Here is a 22,799-nt window from a genome sequence, read left to right on the forward strand (position 1 = left end):
TATGGACCCCACAAAGATCCATTTGAGTCATGAGACCAATTGGTAATGTGAAATGTAGATCGAGTCGAAACACACCTTCCCACCCAACTTCCCCCCTAAAATGAACGATACAATCTATTGTCATAAAACATTTAAATGTCGAACTTACTATTGATAACTTCATGAGACCTTGAAATATTTTAGGGGTTTTTTTTTTGGATAAAGTACACGTACCCCCTTATAATGCACCCAATATTCTTCGTACCCCCTAAGCGGCTCAATATTCTACGTACCACCCTTCGATTGTCGGGTTGGGTGGCAATGGTGGCAGTGGCGGTGGCGGTGGTGGTGGTGGTGGTGGTGGGTATGTAAAAGAAGATGATGATTTGGGGAAGAAGAGGGCATTTTGGGGTTTTTAGGAATAAATATTTAGGGGTAAAATAGTCTTTTCAAATTAGGTTAGGATAATACATAAATGAGGGCAATTAGGTCTTTTCATTTATAAAAATAAAACAAAGGGTAAATGGTCATTTTCAATTAGTTTAGGGCAAAAAATAAGTGAGGGTAATTAAGTCTTTTTAGATTTAAGAAAATGGAGCAAAGAGTAAAATTGTCAAAATTTTGGCATCTAAGTATCTAATGGTGGTATTTAACGGATTGGACCTATCTGGCATTTGGGGTGTAAAGCAGGGGTGGTACGAGGAATATTGAAGGGTGGTACGTGAAATATTGAGCCGCTTAGGGGGGTACGAGGAATATTGGGTGCATTATAGGGAGGTACATGTATTTTACCCTTTTGTCTTTGATAGAATATTTTAGGGTCTTTTACTATTAAGGCAAGTGTACCACTGATTTCACGGGCATCGGATGGACATAAGTGTTCAAGCGAAATAACCAAAACCCCCTATTTGACGCATCATCATTTGATAGAGAAAAACAACCATGCACGAAAACCTTTCTCTTATAATATTTTTTTTTTTTACCAAAATTATGAAAGTTTAGTATAGATCAACATCACATTTGTATCCACACAACCTTATTTGGAACCATTGGTGGGAGGGGGTTGATAGAAAAAGCAAGAGCAAAATGTGGGAGATGGGGGGTTAGCCACAAAAAATCTGGTGGTCCATTAATAGTTCACCATTTGGTATATGGTTGGTACTTGATTTGTTTAAGGGGTTGAAAGTTAGGTGGTAAATCTCTAAATTTTAAAATAATCCATTGATAATTAAGTGTGCCTACTAAACAATAGGAAACAAACTCCATTGTCACTTGATATTAGTTTTTGGTTTTTTATTTTTAACTGATAGTAGATCCTCTCTCTTAGATATTAGAGACTCTTGTTTATATAAATCATTTTAAAACTAATGCGTGATACAAACCATTTCAGTTTAAAAGGTGTGGCATAAACATCTTTGTACTATTTGTTTGTCATGGTTAAAAATTTTAATTGAATGTCACTATCCATATGTAACACTTAAAAAAATATTAAAACATTATAATTGAATCCTATCTTTACAATTAAAATCTTTTTGAAACTATCAAAGGTGTGGTATTGAATCATATTGCACCATAAGGTTGTCATGATAAGTGCAATATGAACAACCATTATCCAAATTAAATGTTAAAAAATTGTAAAAACGTAATGTTGAACTGTGTTTTTCAAATGAAAATCTTTTTGTTAGATATTAAAATTTAAGCATTTGGTCATTTCATTATCATATGTTAATTAACACCTCTTCAACACCATTTATGCATAGGAATCCCAAACATATATTTTGAAGCGTTGGATGCAATTAATCCTTATTATTATCATCAAACATGTTGTATTTAAATTATTTTTTAAACTAAAAGTTTCAAAATAGTTTTTTAGGACATGACTCGTGCACAGGAGATTCCTCCCGCCAACATTGTCCCATAGAAGTGGGGGTGTTTTTGGTCATTTTGGATGGGCATAAAGGCCTCCAAACTTCTGCCATAGTTTTTTAAACATATTTCCCCAAGTTTGTTGTTGTTTTGGTAGTATAGTGTAGTTTTTTGTAACCTTGAACAACCATATTGCTTTGTAGAAAGCAAAAAAAGCAAATGAACATGTTTAGTCTTACATTGCTCACCTACAAAAGTAAGATTAAGTTTATAAGTATTCATAGGACTTATAAGGGATGTAGGTTCAAAAGGAAAGTATCCCTTGTTGGGAATGTCAGGGTTGGATCTTGGATGCTTTTTCTCACACACATGCACGCACGCACACACGTATGCATGTACGCACGCAATGATAAATGTACATGGACCATTTGTACATGTACCAACATACCCATATGAACAAAGATCACATGTATTCATTGTGCTTGTATAGACCTATCTGTATACGAATACAACACACTCATACAATGGTGTACCTATATATATATTGATCAGAAGGCTAAGTGATTGTTGTTAAGTGTTAACTTCATTACAAAGAGTGCTTACTGTCTCTAAAACACTACATTATTATGTATTCTATCTAATTTTCTTCACTGTATTCCTTCTGTGCTTATGATAATCTGTCATTGTCATAGTGAGTTGTAAGTATAGCCTCTGACTCTCTCAATAATCACATTAAAATTGCATCTTATGTGATTAGAGAGTTGTTTTATCTTGGAGGTACAACCGTATGGACAACCCAGATTACACTATCAGGGCATTTAAAAACCTTGGGAAGAGTATATATATCTTCAATACGGCTCTACTCAACTCTACTACAATCTGCCCTAATTCAATTTGAGTAGCCAAATAGTATGCTTCACCATTCATCATTGACAAATGCACCCATTTCAGTGAGGCAGTTATCCAACCATGTACCTTTTTTATATGCATATCTTCTTATATCTTTAATGAGAACGACATACTCATAACTATGCACCGGTCACACACCAATTTAACTCATTTTAAGTAGCTAGTTGCAGTTGTGACCAAAATTTATCTTTTAAATTATTTTTGTTGGACCATTTTGGATATATGTGGTGAAAATTTTATTTCATAATAGGTGAAGAGAATCCCAGTACCATTGAGATGCTGTAATGACCTCTCCTTGTATACAAATATCCAAAGTACTCCTGGCAATTTTTCAAAAGTCCCATCCAAGTGTTGCGTGAAGAAAAACTCGGTCTATTGCAATAGAATTTTGAAGTATCTTTGTTTCTCATTATTGTATTTCTCTATTTTTGATGGAATTTGGTATATGATTTAAATTCTAATTGAACCAAATGTTCTCTCATGTATTGGCATGCATTCCCATATATGTTCATGCATGTCTATAATACTATGACCATTACCGTGCATTATACCATAGTCTTGAATTTTTAAGGGTTTTTTATTTTTTATTTTTTAACGTTTCGTAAATTCTATTTGGATTCAAATTTTCCATTCATAGTGGGTCATTTGGTATATAGTTGGTACTTGATTTGTTTAAGGGGGGTTAAAAGTTAGGTGATAAAATCCCTAAATTTCAAATAATCTATTGATAGTTATGTATGTCTACCAAATAATAGCATACAAACTCCTTTCTCATTTGATATTAGCTTTTGGTTTTTGTTTTGCCTAAAAAGCCGACATTGGATCCTCTCTCCTAGACACTAGAGATTATTGTTTATATAACCCATTTAAAAACTAAAGCATGATATAAACCATTTCACTTTTAAATGGTGTGGCATAAACCTCTTTGTGCAACATAAGTAGAAGCTAAATGAAATGATCCAGTCAAAGACCAGTCTTTAGTATTTTGTTTATTATTACATGCTAAATTAACGATCATAATATAAATCAAGGATCTAAAAAAATACAAAAATATAATTGTTGAATTGCATCATTTAAAGTAGAATGGTATAGAATTTTATGATGATCTACTCTTAAATTGGGTAGAGTTATTTGTATTTGTTACGGTTTAAATTTTTAATTGAATGTTCACTATTCAAATCAAATATTTAAAAATGTTAGAACATTATGATTGAATCTTATCGATATAATTAATTTTTTTTTTGAAACTATTGATGATGTAGTCTTAAATCATACTGCATCATAATATTTGTCATGATATTACAACAACCATAATTGAAATTAAAGGTTAAAAAATATAAAATATGATGTTGAACCATATTTTTCAAATTAAAATCTTTTGGGTAGATATAGAAACTTTACCAAAAAAAAAAAACACCCTCCCATGTATTGATACACATCCTCGTGTTTGGCTATGCATGTATATAGAACTTTGACCACTACTCTGCACTATACCATAGTTCTAAATTTTCAAACATCATTTTAACATTTGACAAACTCTGTGCGACCTCAAATCTTACATATAAGCAATGGATCATGGGGTCTACCCATCGACAAAGTTAGGCATCCAAGTAGTGGGATTCTCTTCATCTGTTGATAAGATTTAGGCATCCCAATAAAATTCTCTCTTCACTGTGGGTTTTACAATTCCACACCTCACTTTCTCTCTCTAAAAACATCTCATACCCTTCAAAACAAGTAATCAAATGAGTCTCACCATCTTTGTGAGGTATTAAATTCATAAAACAAAGGTTAAGTAATTCCACCTACAAGATGTTGATCATGAGAAAGTTTGAAGTAACTTCAACATAGTATGATCCACTATATATAGCCTCAAGTTCTTGAACATATTGAGAATGTATGGTGTGACTAGAAAACTTGTAACCGGATCGGGTTAGACCCAATTCATGCTCCCATTAGGGGCAACCATGGGTCCAGGGACCTACTAGGGTTATGTGTGTGAGAGGAGGGGGGGGGGGGGGCCAGTAGGTGGCCCCCTATTTATAGATGGAAGGGGAAAGGACTGGATATAACACATCAACAGCAGTCACTCCTCCCTCACGGACAGTGAGAGATGAGGACCACCTAATGGATCCAGATCTTCTACGGCGCGGGTTGCCTGTCTTGCCATGCTGCGCAGACATAAGGTGGTGCGCATTGACCACCTTACCTCTGCCCCAGCACCTTGCCCGAGTGGGGATAAGACGGTCAATGCACGCCACCTTGTGTCTGCACAGCACAGGCAGGACAGGGCAGCGCACCGTAGAAGATTTGTGTTGGAAATGTAACAGGTATGTGAAACAAGAAAAAGATTGGTGTGGTTCATTGGGTTCATAGCTACAAGCAAACTGATCTATTCCGCTGCGTGGGTTTCTTCCTGAGAGGTAAAAACCCTAACCCTTGTTTATTTCCTTCAAGACTAAATTGCATTCTAGTGTTTAAAAAATAAAGATATAAAAAGAGAGAGAGAGAGAGAGAGAGAGAGAGAGAATTATAAAACCCTTATTATAGAAGACATCAACAGAATAAACCTCTTTCCTCTTACTTTTATCATGCATTTTTCTTTTGTTTGACAATTGACATCATTCATTTGTCAATTTTCAATCTTCACTTCTCATCTCATTTCCCTTCCCTCTTTTTTAGTCTTTTCATTCATTTATTTTGTCTAATTCGTAGTATTACCTACTTTCTTTGTTTGGATCCATGTCACCGACCCCATTAAGGGATAAGGGTGAGTTTGTTGTTGATTGACTCAAGCTATGAACCATTGTTTTCGTATAATTTCACTATGTGAAGATAATTTCAAGTAGATCAAATCAAGGTATTCCGAAAATTCATTATAATCCTTATCTTATTATTTCTCATTTTTTTTTCTTATTGTACAGTTAATTCACGTCTAGCAATTGTTTATAATAGTTCATTTAAAAACTAAATGGAGATATAATTTCAAGGACTAAGTTTTCTTTCAGCCACGGTGAATGTGAATTCGTTCGTCACGGGTTGAAGGATAGGACGAGAAGGTATCACGAGCGTATTTTGGGATTTATACTAAAACCTTATATGGATTTGTGAACCTTCACTGCATGGTGAGAGAAAACTTTCGCTTAATTTCACTCTTCCCCCAAAAGTGCTACAAAAAAAAAAAAAAAAAAAGAAGATAAAATGTGTTTTATAGGTCCACTCCAAATAAAATTACATAATCATTTTAATTTGCTATTTTTTTTGGGGGTGGGTGGGTGGGTGGGTGGGTGGAGGTTGGATGATCGAGTGATTAAGGGAAATGTCATTTTTGCATGGTACTAAAAGATGGGTGACTTGAAGTCGGCCTTAATCTTTTCTTTTCTATTTTTCCCACTTTTCTTTTGGAGAGAGGTGGTGGAGAGGAGATGTATAATTCTAAAATAATTAATAGTTTTCATTGTATGACATACTTATAGCAATAACTCTTTTTTTTTGAGGTGCTAATAAGGAATTACTTATAACAACATTAAAGTCATCCTAAATTGAAATGCTAGATAAAAAAGAAAGCCAACAAGATTTCAACATGGCTTTACAAAAATGAGAAAATTTGGGAATGAGCATCTAGCTAAGTGGCGATAGCTAGCTAGTGGAGGTCTAACGTAAATCCAATGAGAGGTTGAGTGTTCGACCCTCCTACCCCAATCCTTTCTAAGTAATAGTAGTAGGTAGTTAGTAATGTAATAATAAGTGGCCCTTCAGTGGATTCCTTGTCTGGACCCATAGTGGGTCTTGCACAGAAAGGAAACAAAAAAAATTGGGGGAACACTTGTTGTAACCTGAGTTTGTGAAGTAGAAGTTGCAATTTTACTACTTTGCATTTTTAAGCATCCCATCATTTGTATCTGTATTTAAAAATGTACAAGAAAAAAAAGGAAAATCTATTTGTAACCAAAGTTTGTGAAGAAGAAGTTGCAATTTTACTACTTTGCTTTTTTAAACATCCCTATCATTGTATTTGTATTTAAAAAAGGGTAAATTACACATCATCCCTTGATTTTCAAATGAAACTCAGATCACCCCTTGGTTTTTGAAAAAACTCAAATCACCCCCCACAAGGTGGTGTAGGAGGGTCACAGGGATAGTATCGTGGCTGTTCAAAAGGGTTGGATATGCATACCACCAACTCATCCACTCTCCCTTGAGCTAGGGAAACTCCTAGTTTTTTGGAGGGGGAGGGGAGAAATCTAAGAGGGTTGGGCATCAGTTGTCATCTTTAGTACAAACATTATTGACATCTATTGTTGCTTGTATGAATTTCGGATTTGTAGGAAATGCTCAAGAGGCAGATAGGCACGGGGAATGCTCATGGGATTGCAAAAAGCAAGGTCTTTAAACATCAATTGCATCAACATTTGGACAGACTGAGAAACTGGTAACTTGGGTAAATAAGAATTCTTATCGAAGGCTATGGGAGGTGTTTACTGTTTTGTTAGATATTAAATCTATGGAAGAGGTTTTCATATACAATCGCATGAGAGGGGTGGGGATACAGTGGATCACGTAGGGGGGATTTGTCAATTCAACCCCTACTTGTGAGTTGGGTGACAGGACTGTACACGGTGCACGGCTATGCCCGATGAAAACCTTCACTAGTGTCTGTATTAACAAAAGGATAGGACCTATATTGAACCAGCACATAAGTAAGGATGTAAACGGATCGAATTCGGTCTGATAATGGCAGTGTCATATTTGTATCCGATTGTATTCGGACGGATTTGAATAATATCCTATTAATTTTTAGACAGATTCGAATAATATCCTATCCGTTGACATCTTTATCGTTTTGTTGATGAGGGTTAGGGTTGAGACATGAAAGTTTAGCAATTACCCTTTCTTCTACTCTTCTTAACCTTTGATTTTCTTGCGTTTTCTACTTTTAATTTTATCTTGTATTTATTTTAATAGATATGTGATTCCATTTATCACAATGCATAATACAATATATAAAAACCAATAGAAAATCTAGAAAAAAAATCACATTATCTTAACTTATAAAATTATAAAATTAAAAAAAATTTAATTGGATAGACGGACACAATGATATATTTCAGACGTTTTATTACCGTCAGATTGCTAAACGAATCGGATAATAATTGGTCAAATGGGGAGATTATCATATTCGTATCCGATTAATTTTCAGACGGATTTGAATTCTCCTAAACGGATACAAACATGAATCGAATGCAAATTTTCGAATATCCTTTGACATCCTTACACAAAATTGGCTGTGACAACTAGGTCTAGTAAAAGTAGAACAATAATGTATCTTCTTTCCTCTCCTTTTAATGCATGGTTTTTTTCTCACAAAGGAAAAAAAAATCCCAAAATTTTCCCCCCATCACTAAGAGGGTCCCCTTCCCACGAACTTTAAGGAACTGTAGATTAACCCATCATTTTAGGACAAGGAAAGCAAGACAATGGCCAGTTTTCAGGGTATTGGTAGGTTTTAGATTCAAGTCTTGTGGGAAAATGCTATCCCAATGCATGCATTTTCATTATGAAGGTGAGAATCCCAGCCGTGCATGAATCACTGCACGGTTGGGATATTCTTCTGGCATGATACTTTCCGTGCGTTTTGGAACTTGAGGGAGCAACTCCTGTTGTCTGTGGGAACAATGTCTGTGCCATGAGCCCCTACCCCCCAAAAACAGAGACAACTCACAAGCAAATCAAATAGGTGACCATGTTCATCTGGAATTAGTCTAATGAAAGGGAAATGTAAAATCATAATTCCTTCAAATAAATACTAAATACACAAGCAATCTATCCACGCAAACGAGGTTCTCTAAAAGACTCAAATTTAAACAAAAAAAATTGAAGTTCATAAACAGAGCAAGCAAACCCACATGAGTCTTTGATTATTGGTTTCTGCTGTTTCATTTGCTCTTTTGTTGTTACCTACTTTTTCTTCTTAATTGGTACTATCCTTTTTGCTTTGTCCCACCGAAAGAGCACAAATGTTGGATAACCGAGGCAAGTTTCTTGTTTCTCTTCTTTAATCCCCATTTCCCACAACCCAAAATATTGTAGAGTCCAAATCTGGACCCCACCACTTAATTTGGACAAATCTCCTTTTACTGTTTCAATATTTACACCAATTGCCTTGCCTCAGTTATGTAGTAAATCTATACTTTCTTTCTTTTCCTTCCGTGGAGATTCACAAATTTTCACATCAGTTATGTGGATTACAGCATAAATTGTATACATTCCAGAATTGCTAATCCAATCAGCCAAAGGTGTGAGACTACCCAATTTTTTGGTCAGGGTTGAGTTTGGTAGTTTTCTGCACCATGGGTCTTGCTTGGCCCCCTTGACTAAGGTGACTTGTTCTACTCCATTCCACTGACCAAGTTTAGAACTTTTTAAGGGCAGGAAAAATGAAATCTTTCTTATTTTCTGAGGTTGTTCCATGAGGACCTAAACTCAATGCCTTACAAGCGCTTCACAATTAATCACCTTCTTATCAACAATGAACTAAGTATGCTTGAATGATATTCTAACAAAATGAATTAAGAACCAAGTATTCTAAGGTTATATAGTTGAGAGACTCTGAATGATGATGAGAACCCAGCCACATAGGGAAATTGTAGCTTATCTGGGTCTATTCTTGATACTGCTAACCTGTTTGCTTTCTAGTCATAATAGGGGGAAAGAATCCCTCTTCCAGTTTTCCTGGAAGAGGTATGCATTCAAGCAGATCAGAGTATCAAAACTCTTCCATAGGACTCCATGGTTATAGACACCAATTGCCTTGCCTCAGTTATGTAGTAAATCTGTACTTTCTTTCTTTTCCTTCCACGGAGAGTCACAAATTTTCAGAATTGCTAATGCAATCAGCCAAAGATGTGAGACTTAACATACCCAACCCAATTTTTTGTCAGGGTTGAGTTCGGTTTGTTTTCTGTACCATTGCTGTGAGACTTGTTCTACTCCTCATACATATAAGAGACTTCTCAAGTTGCATGCACTATTCCATTGACTAAGTTTAGAACTTTTTAAGGGCAGGAAAAATGAAATCTTCCTTATTTTCTGAGGTTGTTGTTCCATGAGAACCTAAACTCAATGCTTTAAAAGCCCTTCACAATTAATCACATTCTTATCAACAATGAACTTAAGTATGCTTGGATGATATACTAACAAAATGAATTAAGTAACAAGTACTCCAAGAGACTCTGAATGAAGATGGGCACCTAGCCACAGAAGGAAATTGTAGCTTATCTGGGCCTCTTAGTGTTGATGACTCTTGATACTGCTAACCTGTTTGCTTTCTGGTTATAACAGGGGGAAAGAATCCCTCTTCCAGTCTTCCTGGAACAGGTATGCATTCAAACAGATACAGAGCATCAAAACTCTTCCATAGGACTCCATGGTTCATAGTGTTGTCCCAGCTATAATTCAGCACAAATAATGCATCACATACATGAGATTAGAAGAAAATAAGTGATCAAAACCAACCTTTCCTACAAAAGCACTTGTAATACCAATTCCGTTTGTCATTCCTTGTCATCGACCAAAAGGGAGGGGCGAGGGGGGGGGGGGGGAAGGATTGGTTCTAGCAATTCTGTTACACATCTAATGAAAATTGTTAGATAAAAGACTTTTTTGCATCAGTGAAAATACAACCAATTAATTGCATATTACATTTAACATTTGTCCCAGTGAATTCTCGAAGGACCAATGACTTATGATCCCAACTATATACGTCTATAACCTAATAACAAGTCATTTATGCACCCAGCCGATAGAAATTAAATGGATTGTCCTAAACATCAATTTTATGATAGTGACAGCTTCAGTTCTTCATTGTTCTTATGATATTTATGCTTACAATCTTAAAGGGATAATTCTTGCCGAAGATGCCCACTATTCAGATGGTTTTCGAAGTGTGCAACTGAATAAGCCACCACATGCTTAAAAAAAAGATGTGGTCTAGTTTAAGACAAAGATTGTAAGGCATTGAGACTGCCATCAACAAGACAATGAAGAAAAAACAGCAACCTTTCTCCAATGAAATTGCTGGTTACACAGGCTGTTTAGCCTGAAGATTCTCATATACCAATATACCAGATTGTAAATCCAAAAAAGACTTTGATACACAAGTGAGAGATGAAAACATAAACAAGAAAGGAAGTAAGAGAGAAATACCAACTACAAATCCCTCTTTGTTGAATTCTTTGAAGCAGAAGAAGCATTGGGTTTACCGTGATGTTCTACCACTGACCTTCCCATTTGCTCTCTTGATTGAGGCAATTCTCTGAAGCCTAATCTGCTCTCTAAACTTGGCTATGAACTCATCAGCCTTCTTATCAACCTCACCATCAACCACTGCATCAGTGACAGTATCGGAGGCAGCTTCTTCTTTGTCCGAGCTTCTTTGAATTTCATGAGTATCAGCATCAGCCTCAACTTCAGCCTCACCATCCGACTCTTTGTCAGTTTCTACAATAACCTTGTCCAAGAATTCTTTCTTCTCTTCCATCGGATACTTGGAAAGTGGTGACTTAGGAATTGGCCGGGAACTCTCTTGACCTGGTTTCTCATTGTTGATAGGCAGTTGCTTGAACCCTCCTGCTCTTCTTCCTGTTGTCTCCATGAACATTGCTTCAACTTCCTTCGACCTTTTTCCTGTTTTCTCCTCCATCCGCTCTCCATTGTATTCTCTGGTTTTCCTGGCCTCTGCAATGGGTTCACTCATTCTAAATGTCCTAACCGATTTGGCCATGGACATACCTTCAGTTATGGCTCCTGATTTCACTTCTGACCTTAAGGTATCCAGGCCAGGATCACTTCTTCTCCTCACACCCCTTCTACTGCTCCTCAAATCCTTCAATTCATCTTTGAAACTCTTCTTCATTCCCATATTTTGAGAAGAATACCCGTTACTAACTGGACTAGAATTTGATGCTATCAGTGGGGATGTGTGGCTCACCTGGGGTGAGGGTGGCGTAGGAGGGGGAGAAGATGTGGAAGAACTCTTCTTCCTTGCTGAGTCTTCCATATTCTTGGCTTGCAATTCTGGTGAAACAGAAGGGGAAGGAGAGAGTTTCTTCGGTGAGGGTGACATGGGCAACCGAAAAGACCGAGAGTGGAGCCCTTCCCTTTCAATTACAGCTTCATCAGCTGAGGGAGGAAGAGAATAAGGAGGAGGAGTAACAACTTCAGGTTCTTCTTTCATTTCCATCCTTCCAGATCTCGATCTCCATGGAATTGGAGAAGGAAGGACAACATTTTCCTGTAATCGCTCCTCCAAATCTAGAGGATCCACAGCTCCAATCTCCCCATTCCTAGTTTTGACAGATCCGTTAGAAGAACTTGAACTAGAACTGGACCTACTAAGAGAACCGGAGAACACACTGGATTCTTTAGTGGATTCAAGAGTCTCTGATTCTGAAACCCTCGATTTCAAGCTCCGAACAGGCAAAAGCAGAGGTTTGTTACTGATCCTGGTGACGATGCTACTCTGTTCATCAGGAACTGAACTTTCTTGTTCAACTACAAGCCTGGATTCCCCTCTAAAATAACGGGAGTTCCAAGTTTGGACCTTGCTGTTGTCATCATACCCAGATGGGCTATCGACATCATCGTCGAAAACCGATGATACCTGAAAAATTCTAGAGACATAGTTCTGTGCACTATCGAATTTCGGTGGATTTTCCTTCTCTGTTTCGACATTTCGTCGGCTGAATAGGCCGTAAGATACAGCAATACCAACGAATAGAAGATGAAAAAGCTCCCAGTTTCTGGTTAGTAAAGAATGGTTTACGAACTCAGGAGCTTCAGAAGGGAAAAGTGGAAGAATGACAAGCAAAACTGTAACAAGAACAGCTTTATACAGGAAATGCCAGTTGAACTTACTTGGGTTTGGTTGGGTTTGTGGAGTTAGAGAGCCCGTGTCTGAAACTAGCCGTTGGGATTTGCCATAATAGTATGCATCCTCCATTGAAGAACAGATAGAAGCTTTTTTTTATGTTTTGGATCTTGAAACTTTGCTTTCTCACTGAAGAATGAGTGAGGAGAAGAAGAAGAAGAAGAAGAAGATAAAGAAGACTTGGAGTCTAAGGAAAATGGAAAAGCATAGAAAGAAAGAGGAAAGTTTGACAGGAGATGAGATAGCAGATTTCAAGATTTGCTTCTGTTCCTTTTTACCGTTTGGAGCTAAATGACACAAATAACCTCTCTCTCTTCCTCTCCTTTAAGATAAGATCACAGATTTACTGTTAACAGGAAGAAGAAAATGAAAACAGAAACCCACTTCTCATTTCTTTTCATTCTTTCAGATCGAAAATCTACTCTACTCTCCTCTAACACTTATAAAGAGCAAGGAACAGGAGAATTTATTTACAAAATACCTGTTTTTAGAGCATATAATGGTGATATTCTAGATCTCCAACTAGTTGTCAAACATTTTTGGAGGAAAAAACTAAAATTCCTTAGCATATCACAAAAATGACACTACCCCTCAGGAATGTAATAAGGATTTAGTACAAATTATTTGGCAAGCTTTTCTATTTCCCAGTTCCCATTGGTTTATTTTGGAACCTGGTTCAAGTTCATAGTATAGGTTGGGTAAAAGGGATCATCAAAAGTGTAAAGCTGGCTTTGCTTTGATGACCAATTGAGAAGACCTGCTCTGTTGTTTGGTGTTTCTCATTGGACTAACTTTAGGAGTTTTTGAGTGAACTGAGCCTCTTCAATAAGGCTGTATGTCTGTATAGTTCTTATAACTAACTAAAATTGACATATCTGTACTTTATTAATACTCACAATGAAACAATTACCCTCTAGACATGTTTGGTTTAGCATTTTTAAATTGATTAATTGAGAAAGTGAAGTACAAATGAAGTGCTTAGCTCCTTGCCTCCCACTGTTGATGACTACATCTACATGATCAGCCTGGCCTGGCTCACATTGAAACAAGGAATCCAGCCACCCAATGTTCTCTCTATTCTGGTGTAGGTTTAAAATTGGCATATAACACTTTGGTCATTATTGGGGTTATAGACCATTTTTTGGTCAAATTACAAACAGGAGAATAAGATAAAAAAGCAGATTATTTGTTTAAGGAAAAAAGTTTCCCATGATGCCAAGTATACTATCACCCTCTTTTTTTATTGTTTTCTATCTTTTACCCTGACCATGTGGGTCCCATGTGACCCTTGCCCTTTGTTTAATTATTAGTTTTTTTATTAATAGCCATAAACCTGTCAAGTATACAGAAGAACAGGGATATAAACTAGGGATATGGGGAAAAGATAGGGGCAGTGCAGTCAAGTTGCATGAGATGTGGTGAGTATACTCTCTCTTTTTAGGGCAATTAGTTCTCAAAATGAAGGGTACTGTGCTTGCAGAAAACGCTTGTCCTCCCTTTCTCCATTTTCCATATGCATCTTTGAAATGGATTTTTGGGGAAGAAAGCATGTTAGATGCTCTTGAGAATTACGCAGTGACTCACAAAAATATATAGAAATCCTGAATACTGTTAGTTATCAGGATCAACTTTGGTTCTATACCTAGAATGTTTTGATGCCCTACTTGGATAAGTGAAGCATATCAGTCACCTCAAAAAACATTCTCAGAAAGGAAGACCAAGCATGAACATAAAAGGAGAGAGTGCAAGATGGTTTGTTGTTGTGTAGTATTTGGATATATATATAACCATACACCATTAGTTGTTCACTTGTACTTGGCAGTTCCAAAGAGTTCCATATACCTAATACCTATCCTCTCAGTCCTCATAGGGCATGAAGAGAGAGAGAGAGAGAGAGAGAGAGAGAGATTTTTGAAGAATTTTCGGATCGGTTGGACCGACAGAAATCAAACCGATCAAAGCGAAAGTACTTATTTGCCAGCACAACTTTGGAGAGCCGTAATTTTTTACTCAGGTGGAATTATGAAAGTCCTAATACCTTTTCGGAAACGTTAGCCAATTCTCTACGGGAAATTCAATTAATTTATTCATTGGACCACAATTTTTGGTGTTCAATTCGCACTTTTAAAGGACATGCTGGACCTCTAAAGTTTTGCGCACAATTTAGGAATCTTAGGTTGTGTTTGGTATGCACTCTGGGAATGCATTTCAAGTCAATTTCGCATTCTTGGGGGATAAAAACAATTATTTTTATCATCTGAAAATGCGGAATTGACTTAGAATGCATATCAAATGCTGCCTTAGTTTTCTATTTTATTTTTCTATATTAATTTGTTTCCTGTTTAATTTAGGTTTCTTTTTTCTTTGTAATCTGACCTCCTTATGTAAGAGTTGTTTTTTGACGAAATAAAGTATCTTGGAGTTTTAAATGAATTCAATTAGGGTTTGCGCTATGTTGAAGATTTGAGGGTCGTGAGCGTTAGAACGAGATTTAGTATATGAGATGGAGAGAGAGAGAGAGAGAGAGAGAGAGAGAGAGAGAGAGAGAGTAACGGTGAAAGGAGGGTGAAAAGGAATCCTCCTCAAGAGAAGAACTTTTTTGGGACCGAAAGTTAGGGAAGACTCGTGAACAAGAGAGTTGATTCCTTTAGGGTCATTTGTTCAGTTGTGTGCATAATATTATAGTGTTAAGAGATAGAGAAGCACATGATATTATCCACCTAGTACAAATCATCAACCTCTCCCTTAATTTTCTATTCACACAAGCACCGGCCCTTGCTTGTCTTCCTACAAGTTTGGATGAGATTCTGTAATTAGTTAAGGTTATCCTCCAACGCATAAATTCATTTTTTGGGTTGTCCCATTTGCCATTTACACGTCTGCAATTAGCTTCTAAGTGGTGGATAAAGCAAATACACAGACCAAAAGAAGCTTCTAGCGAATGGAAAAATGGATTCTCTTAAAAAGTCTAAGAATGCTGCGTCATTGAACATATGTGGTGTGTGTGTGTTGAATCAGAAATCTTGATTAAAAGCTTATAAGGATAAGCTTATAAATCTGTAGATTCAAAGCTTTGCAATCTGATGTCCTACTTAGAATTGAGCTTTTGGACTTTTTGGACAAAGAACCTTTTTTCAATTCTCTCTGTTTTTGGAGAGGAAAGTTGGAATTTGGCAGATCCCTAAACCTTAATAGAATTTGTTTACATTCTTTCTGACCCTCAATATACTTATCCAGACCTTGGTTTCAGACCTGGTTTCAGTTAGGACCAAAATCAAGATGTGTCGGATCTCATTTCGAGGTTTTGACATTAGGTTTTGATCTTGGGTCTCCCTAGGTTGAAACCCATGATGGAAACTTGGGTTTCAACCATGGGTTTTGTTTCGACCAAACTCGAAGATTTTAATCAATTTCGACCAAGATTTAGTTCGATGTTGAAACCCATCACAAATTAATCCTTAGTTTCAGTTGGTGAGATGATATTTTCTTTAAATCGAATTTCCCTCCACCCACGAGGAATAGGATCCCATTCACCGTGAGGTAGGAGAGGGTAGGAAAAGATATCAAGAGGGTATTTTGGAACATACCAAAATCATAGGAGGGGTTTGTGAACCCTAAGATGGTGTTAGAAAAACAATGCCCAGAATGCCGATTTTGCAGAAGAAAAATGAAGAGAAAGAGAAGACAATCATACAAGACAAAAATTTTATGTGGCTCACCCAAAAATAGGAAGGCTACATTCATGGCCGAGCGATAGAACGGTTTCACTACTTCTCTGAAGCAAAAATTACAAACCCTTAATCTCACCCACCTCTCAAAGAGATAAGAACACTTTATAAGAAAACCCTAATCCAGAAAGTACGACAGAACTGACCTTAGAGACCCAAAAGACCCACCTGGTCTAGTTCAGACCTGAACCCAACATATGTCGAAAGACATATCAAATCGAAGATCTTGACGTGCTCTGCAGGGATCAGTGCCGATGTGCGCTGTTAGGCCATTTTGACGTGTTTCAAAGGTGAAACGGCCTACCAAAGAATCATCACAACACATTTTGGACTGAGACCAGACTTCACCAATAACAGGATGGTGGGTGAACCTTCCTCAATGGGTGGAAGAAAACTTAGTTCTTTTCTTTTATCTAATTTTATGTAACATTTCTCTGTCTTTCTAAGTGGGTAATTGTTAAGGGTTAGGTGTCATCAATACTTTTTTTTCACTCTAATTTAATCTTTAAACCTTCATCTAATACAAGGAAGCTAGCGCAAAAGGACTGTGGAGAGTTTAGTTGTAGACAACCTCTTGGATAGTTCATTGGTCATGCTTGGTTCATGAATCAGATTAGTTTTAGCTTTTGTGTTAGTATTGAAATCCAATCCAAACTTCCCATTCACCAACCTAATTAAACCATGTTGCACTCACTGGCTTAATCAAATCAAGCTATAGGGTAGGTTGGTTGAGAACCTAAGTCTGAATCAGGTTAAAATTGGTCTTCTCCCTTTGCCTGATTTTGTGGAAACGTGATAATGTATGAACCAATTGACTTAAGAGTAACTTGCATTGTTTCTGTGGATGTCCAATGAGTTTGGGCCGCCTATATGGACTTTGAGACCCATGATAGACCATCAAATTTCATAGATTTCATATCACAACTGCATTCCCACAATCATATATGAGGGTACTCTATTTGATTTTTCAATTATTCTTGTTGGGTTCACTTCCTAGACTTTTCAAACTTCTTCTAAATTTTTTTAATGGTATATACGAATATTTGATTGGTCTGAAGTCTTAATTGGGAATAGAAGGACATGGAAAACTTCTCCACTAGACTGATAGCTACAAAATGGCAAATTATTAAGGACATCAAAGATCTCATCCCCTTCCATTTTACTTTCACTAAAACATATCTACCTGTCCAATTTTTTACCATTGAAATGGAATATGTACACTTCAAACTTTGGATTGTACAAAACCTAAAACATGGAAGTAAAACTAGAACAACATGTATTTGGTTATTTATGTTTGTACTTAACAATCTTTTATAGTGATCGCATTTCTGTTGATTTTTTTTTTTTAATACTTCTTACTTTTATCTTTGTGTGAATAAATTTTCTGCTAATACAAGTAAGATATTATGTTTGGATCAATTTGATTTCAAGACTTTGTACAAAGTCTGTATTTTCCGTCTTTATGTACTGATTAGGATTCAGCTCTCAATTGGCTATCTTACATATTTATGTCTAAATCATTATGTACATATCAACAGACCGAGTTTAAGAGAATCACTTCACCCTTGAAGTATTAGACAAGATGTGTTGCAACATTTCCTGATCAGCAAGGTTTCTTGGTAAATACCTTTTTTCTGTTCATCTATATTTACGTTTGCTAAATGGTTCTTTTGCTTCATCTATATCTCTTTCTCATAGTTTGGGTAGAAGCATGGAAACATGTAATTGGATGAAGGTACCTTCTTATTTTCTTTTTTGTGTTACATACTGCTGCAATAATAGTAATATAATGTAATGTACCAAGAGAGAATGGGTTACATGCATGCCTTACCTATTAGAAAGAATATCATCTATAGGAAAATAAAATCTCTGATATTGCATGGCCTCCTTGGAACAAATATAATGTTTATCATGTAATGTATCCAATAATGGCACATTGATTCTCTTTGCTTGTTATTGGATCGACTGAGGTACACACTTTACCTATTAGAAATTATCAGTTGAATATGAAAAATAGAATCTGTAATGTAGTTGGCCTTGCTGTGGACAAACATTGCACAGCTTAAATGAGTTAGATTAGGTTTACCCAACCAACTTATACCATGGAACCTACTTGGTTTAATGGAAAATTTTATTATATACAAGAGCTCATTCATTTTATGACATATTGATTATTGTTTGAGTTTAAAGAAGTAGAAGAGAAGAGAACAGAGAAGAGAAGAACAAAATAACGTACGTTTTTAATGTGGTTCGGTTTCACTGGAAACCTACGTCCACAGATCTTGTATTTTTCCTCTCTATTAGCCTTCATCTCTCCTTTCTATATATAGATTATTAGAGATAGGTTTGATGAGGTTACAATGGTTAATCTCATGAGATGGATAAGTACAGCAGGTCTTATAGTTAGGATGAACTTGGTCATGATCCTTGAGCTTGGAGGAGTTTGATTTAAACTCAACAACTGCAGCAGCCTTGTACGTTGAAGTAGGGATAACATCTGTGATGCTCTTATCCTTTGATCGGTTGAGTTCTTCAGGATTAGGTGATAATCCTTTGTGCGTGGTGGTGCTCTTATCCGTTAAGCCGTGGGACTCTTCTGGAGTAGCTGATAAGGAGAAGAGATTATCCTTATCTCTAACACGCCCTCGCAAGTTCAAGGGTTGTAGAACCTTGAGCTTGGAACTGAGATAGCTGAACCGCTGCCTTGATAGTGCCTTGGTCAAAATATCTGCGATCTGGTCCTTGGTGGAGATGAACCGGACATCAAGATCTCCATTTGCAACTTTATCTCTGACAAAATGGAAGTCAATTTCTACATGTTTGGTACAGGCATGGAACACCGGGTTTGCCGTCAGGTAGGTGGCGCCTACATTATCGCACCATAGAACGGGTGCATGGCTCATGTAAAGGCCTAGTTCACTCATTAAAGATTGCAACCAAGTGAGTTCTGCTGCGGCATTTGCTGCAGCCCTGTATTCGGATTTAGTGCTAGAGCGTGCAACTGTGGCCTGTTTTCTTGAACTCCAAGATATTAGGTTGGTGCCATGATAGATGGCATAGCCACCGGTTGATTTCCTGTCATCAGGGCATCCAGCCCAGTCAGCATCAGAGTAGGCATATAGTTGCAGAGTCTGTTGAGGCTGAAGATACAATCCATGATCAATGATAGATTTAAGATAGCGCAATATCTGTTTAACAGCAACCCAATGAACAGTGGTAGGCCGTTGCATAAATTGGCATACTTTGTTAATGGCAAAAGCTATGTCTGGCCGAGTCAAGGTTGCATACTGCAGTCCTCCTACAACACTGCGATAAAGAGTGGGATCTTCCATTGGTGTCCCCGCTTCCTTTGATAGGGAGTGGGTGGTGGCTATTGGTGTAGAGATCGGTTTACACCCAGTCATGTTGGTGTGATCAAGAAGATCAAGTATATACCGGCGTTGAGAGAGCTGCAGCCCAGTACTTTGTCTTTCCACACTAATTCCCAAAAAGTAGTGAAGTTGTCCTAGGTCCTTGATGGCAAAGGTGGCGGCAAGTGTTGCAAGAAAGCCTGCAATAAATGTGGTGTTATTGCATGTGAGGACGATATCATCAACATAGACAAATAAGAACATAGTAGTGCCGGCCAAGTTGTAGAAAAACAGTGATGTGTCTGTTTTGGATCCTTTGAAGCCAAAATCTTGAAGAAACATACTTAGTCGTTCAAACCAGGCCCGTGGAGCCTATTTTAGACCATAGATGGACTTATGAAGTTTGCAGACATGATTGGGATATTGTAAATCTGTAAATCCCTGTGGTTGGGTCATGTACACCTCTTCCTGTAAAACACCATGTAGGAAGGCATTTTGTACGTCAAGTTGCCGGATTACCCATCCCTTGGAAACAGCCAGAGATAGAATAAGCCGAATTGTAGTTGGCTTAACAACAGGACTGAAGGTTTCTGTATAGTCCAGACCCTCTTGTTGATGGAATCCTTTGGCCACTAAGCGAGCTTTGAATCGCTCTATAGCGCCATCGGCTAGGCGTTTGACCCTGTATACCCACTTACACCCTACTACATTCATCTTGGGTTGGTAGGGAACTAGAGTCCAGGTCCCATTGCAAATGAGAACATTAAATTCCTTGTCCATTGTATGACGCCAATTGGGATCCTTGGTGGCAGTTGTGTAGCACGTTGGTTCCATTGAGTGAGCCATGGATTCGGTTAACAAGGAGATGGGTAGAGGATGGCTGGTTGTGAGCAGGACTTTGGGCCGCCTTGTGCCATCACGGGTCCTAGTAACCATAGGATGTCGTGGAGCTGGTGCTTGTGATGGAGCAGGGGGAGAGGGCGGTGGTACCATGGTTCCACGGTATTGGTGGAATGTGTTGGAGCCTCGGTTCCTGCAGGTGGTGCCATTTGAGGAGCTGTAGTGGCAGTAGGTGAGCGTGGCGGTGGTGTTGGACCAGATGGTGGAGCGGTCTCGTGATGGCCTAATGGAAATAGTGGAAGTAGTGGTGGAGGACCTAGAATGGAGGAGGGAGGAGAGGGTATGGGAACCTTATCTGTAGCCTCCTTGAATGGAAACCGGTCCTCATCAAACACAACATGCCTAGATATGATAATTCCCCTGGTGCGCATATTGAGGCAAGTATACCCTCTGTGCCGAGAGCTATAGCCCAGAAAGGCATGAAGCTCAGACCTATAGTCAAGTTTATGCTTATTAAATGGCCGTAATAACGGGTTACATGCTGCACCAAAGACTTTCAAAGTCATATAATCCGGTTGGGTCCCAAATAGTTTGAATAAAGAGCAAACATTCCCAAGCACAACAGTAGACAATCTGTTAATTAAAAATGCAGCAGTAGTAAATGCATAGTGCCAGTAATTTTTAGGAATGCTGGCATGAGATAAAAGAGCCAGCCCTGTCTCAACAATCTGGCGATGGCGTCGCTCAGCTGAACCATTCTGTTCATGTGTGTGTGGGCAAGATATCCGGTGTTCAATGCCATTTGCATCAAGGAAGTGAGATACAAAGCGGTACTCACCCCCCCAATCACTGTGCAGCCGCTTAATTTTCTTGTCAAACAAGTTCTCAACAAGTAACTTGAACTTGGTAAATACAGGCAATACATTAGATTTTTGTACTATCGGAAATAGCCATATAAATTTACTGAAATCATCAAGGAAATGAACATAATATCGATGTCCATCTGAAGAGGGTATGGGAGAAGGGCCCCATACATCAGAATAAATAAGATCAAATGGTCCAGATGACCTGTGAGTAGATGAATAAAATGGTAGTTTATGGCTTTTGCCTTGTTGACAGGCATTACAAATATTAAACTCTATTTTAGTACTAATAGGTAAATTAAAATGACTGGTAATCTGACAAACAAGGCGTAGAGTAGGGTGCCCTAGCCTGTTATGCCACTGATTCAACGATGTCGTTTCACTAATGAACGCATGTGGATTCCTCGCAGCCTTATTTAGTGTGAACTGGTACAACCCATCCTTAGTGATGCCCTGAAGGAGGCACTTCCCCGTGCATCGATCCTTTACAAAGAAACGGTCAGGATGAAATTCAAATAGAACATTATTATCCTTGGTAAACTGAGAATTAGAAAGCAGGTTTCTTGTAATGTCAGGCACATGCAATATTTTAGGAAGAATCAAATCTTTGGGTGAAGAAATTATTTGAGTGGAGCCTGTGTGAAGAATTTTCAAACCTGAACCATTTCCGACTTGAACCTGATCTGTGCCAGTGTACTCTGTTGATAAGCTTAAGTTGTCCATGTCAGCAGTGATGTGATTTTTTGCACCAGAATCAGGAAACCAAGTATTGTCAGTAGCAATTGTTCTATTATAATCAACATTATTTGCAGCCAGTGGGGAAGCACCCTGAGTGGACTGGTAGGCATGATTAAAGCGTTGGTGACAATCAAGAGCTTTGTGGCCAACACGATTACAAACTTGGCATATAACCTGATTTGGAGAGTGGGGCTGTGAAGCTGCTGCCCCTTGATTTGGTTGACGGGGATAGCCGGATTTGTATCCTCCACGACCATTCCGGCCACTCAGGTATGGGAACCTGCCACCACGAGGGGTGGAGGCACCACGATTGGATCGCCCACCCTTATTATCAGCAGTAGTAATAGTGTTTACTGTGATATTTGTTTCAGATTTTTGGGCATCAAGAAGTCTGATTTCTTGTGTAAGGAGCATACCACGTAGGTCAGGGTATGAGATCACATCAGTGCGGGTGGTGATCGAAGTCATAAAGTCCTTATATTCTGAACCTAAACCAGCAAGAGTGTAGAGACATAGATCCTCATTACCTACAGGCTTACCAGCGGCTGCAAGTAGATCGGTGATTGATTTAACTTTCAACAAATATTCCTGTATTGTA

General features: G+C 37.9%; 1 protein-coding gene across 1 annotated transcript; it reads right to left on the reverse strand.

Moving 5' to 3' along the window:
- Positions 1-10,794: 10,794 nt before the first annotated feature.
- Positions 10,795-12,972, reverse strand: LOC122648764 (serine/arginine repetitive matrix protein 1-like). The gene has a single exon (XM_043841984.1). It carries the CDS (start codon positions 12,752-12,754, stop codon positions 11,012-11,014), a length of 1,743 nt encoding a protein of 580 aa, XP_043697919.1. The 5' UTR covers positions 12,755-12,972; the 3' UTR covers positions 10,795-11,011.
- Positions 12,973-22,799: the final 9,827 nt, after the last annotated feature.

Source organism: Telopea speciosissima, chromosome 1 (assembly GCF_018873765.1).
Source record: "Telopea speciosissima isolate NSW1024214 ecotype Mountain lineage chromosome 1, Tspe_v1, whole genome shotgun sequence".
NCBI lineage: Eukaryota > Viridiplantae > Streptophyta > Magnoliopsida > Proteales > Proteaceae > Telopea > Telopea speciosissima.

Coding starts and splice junctions, on each gene's coding strand:
- LOC122648764 (XM_043841984.1), bottom strand. CDS start 12,754: ATGGAGGATGCATACTATTATGGCAAATCCCAACGGCTAGTTTCAGAC.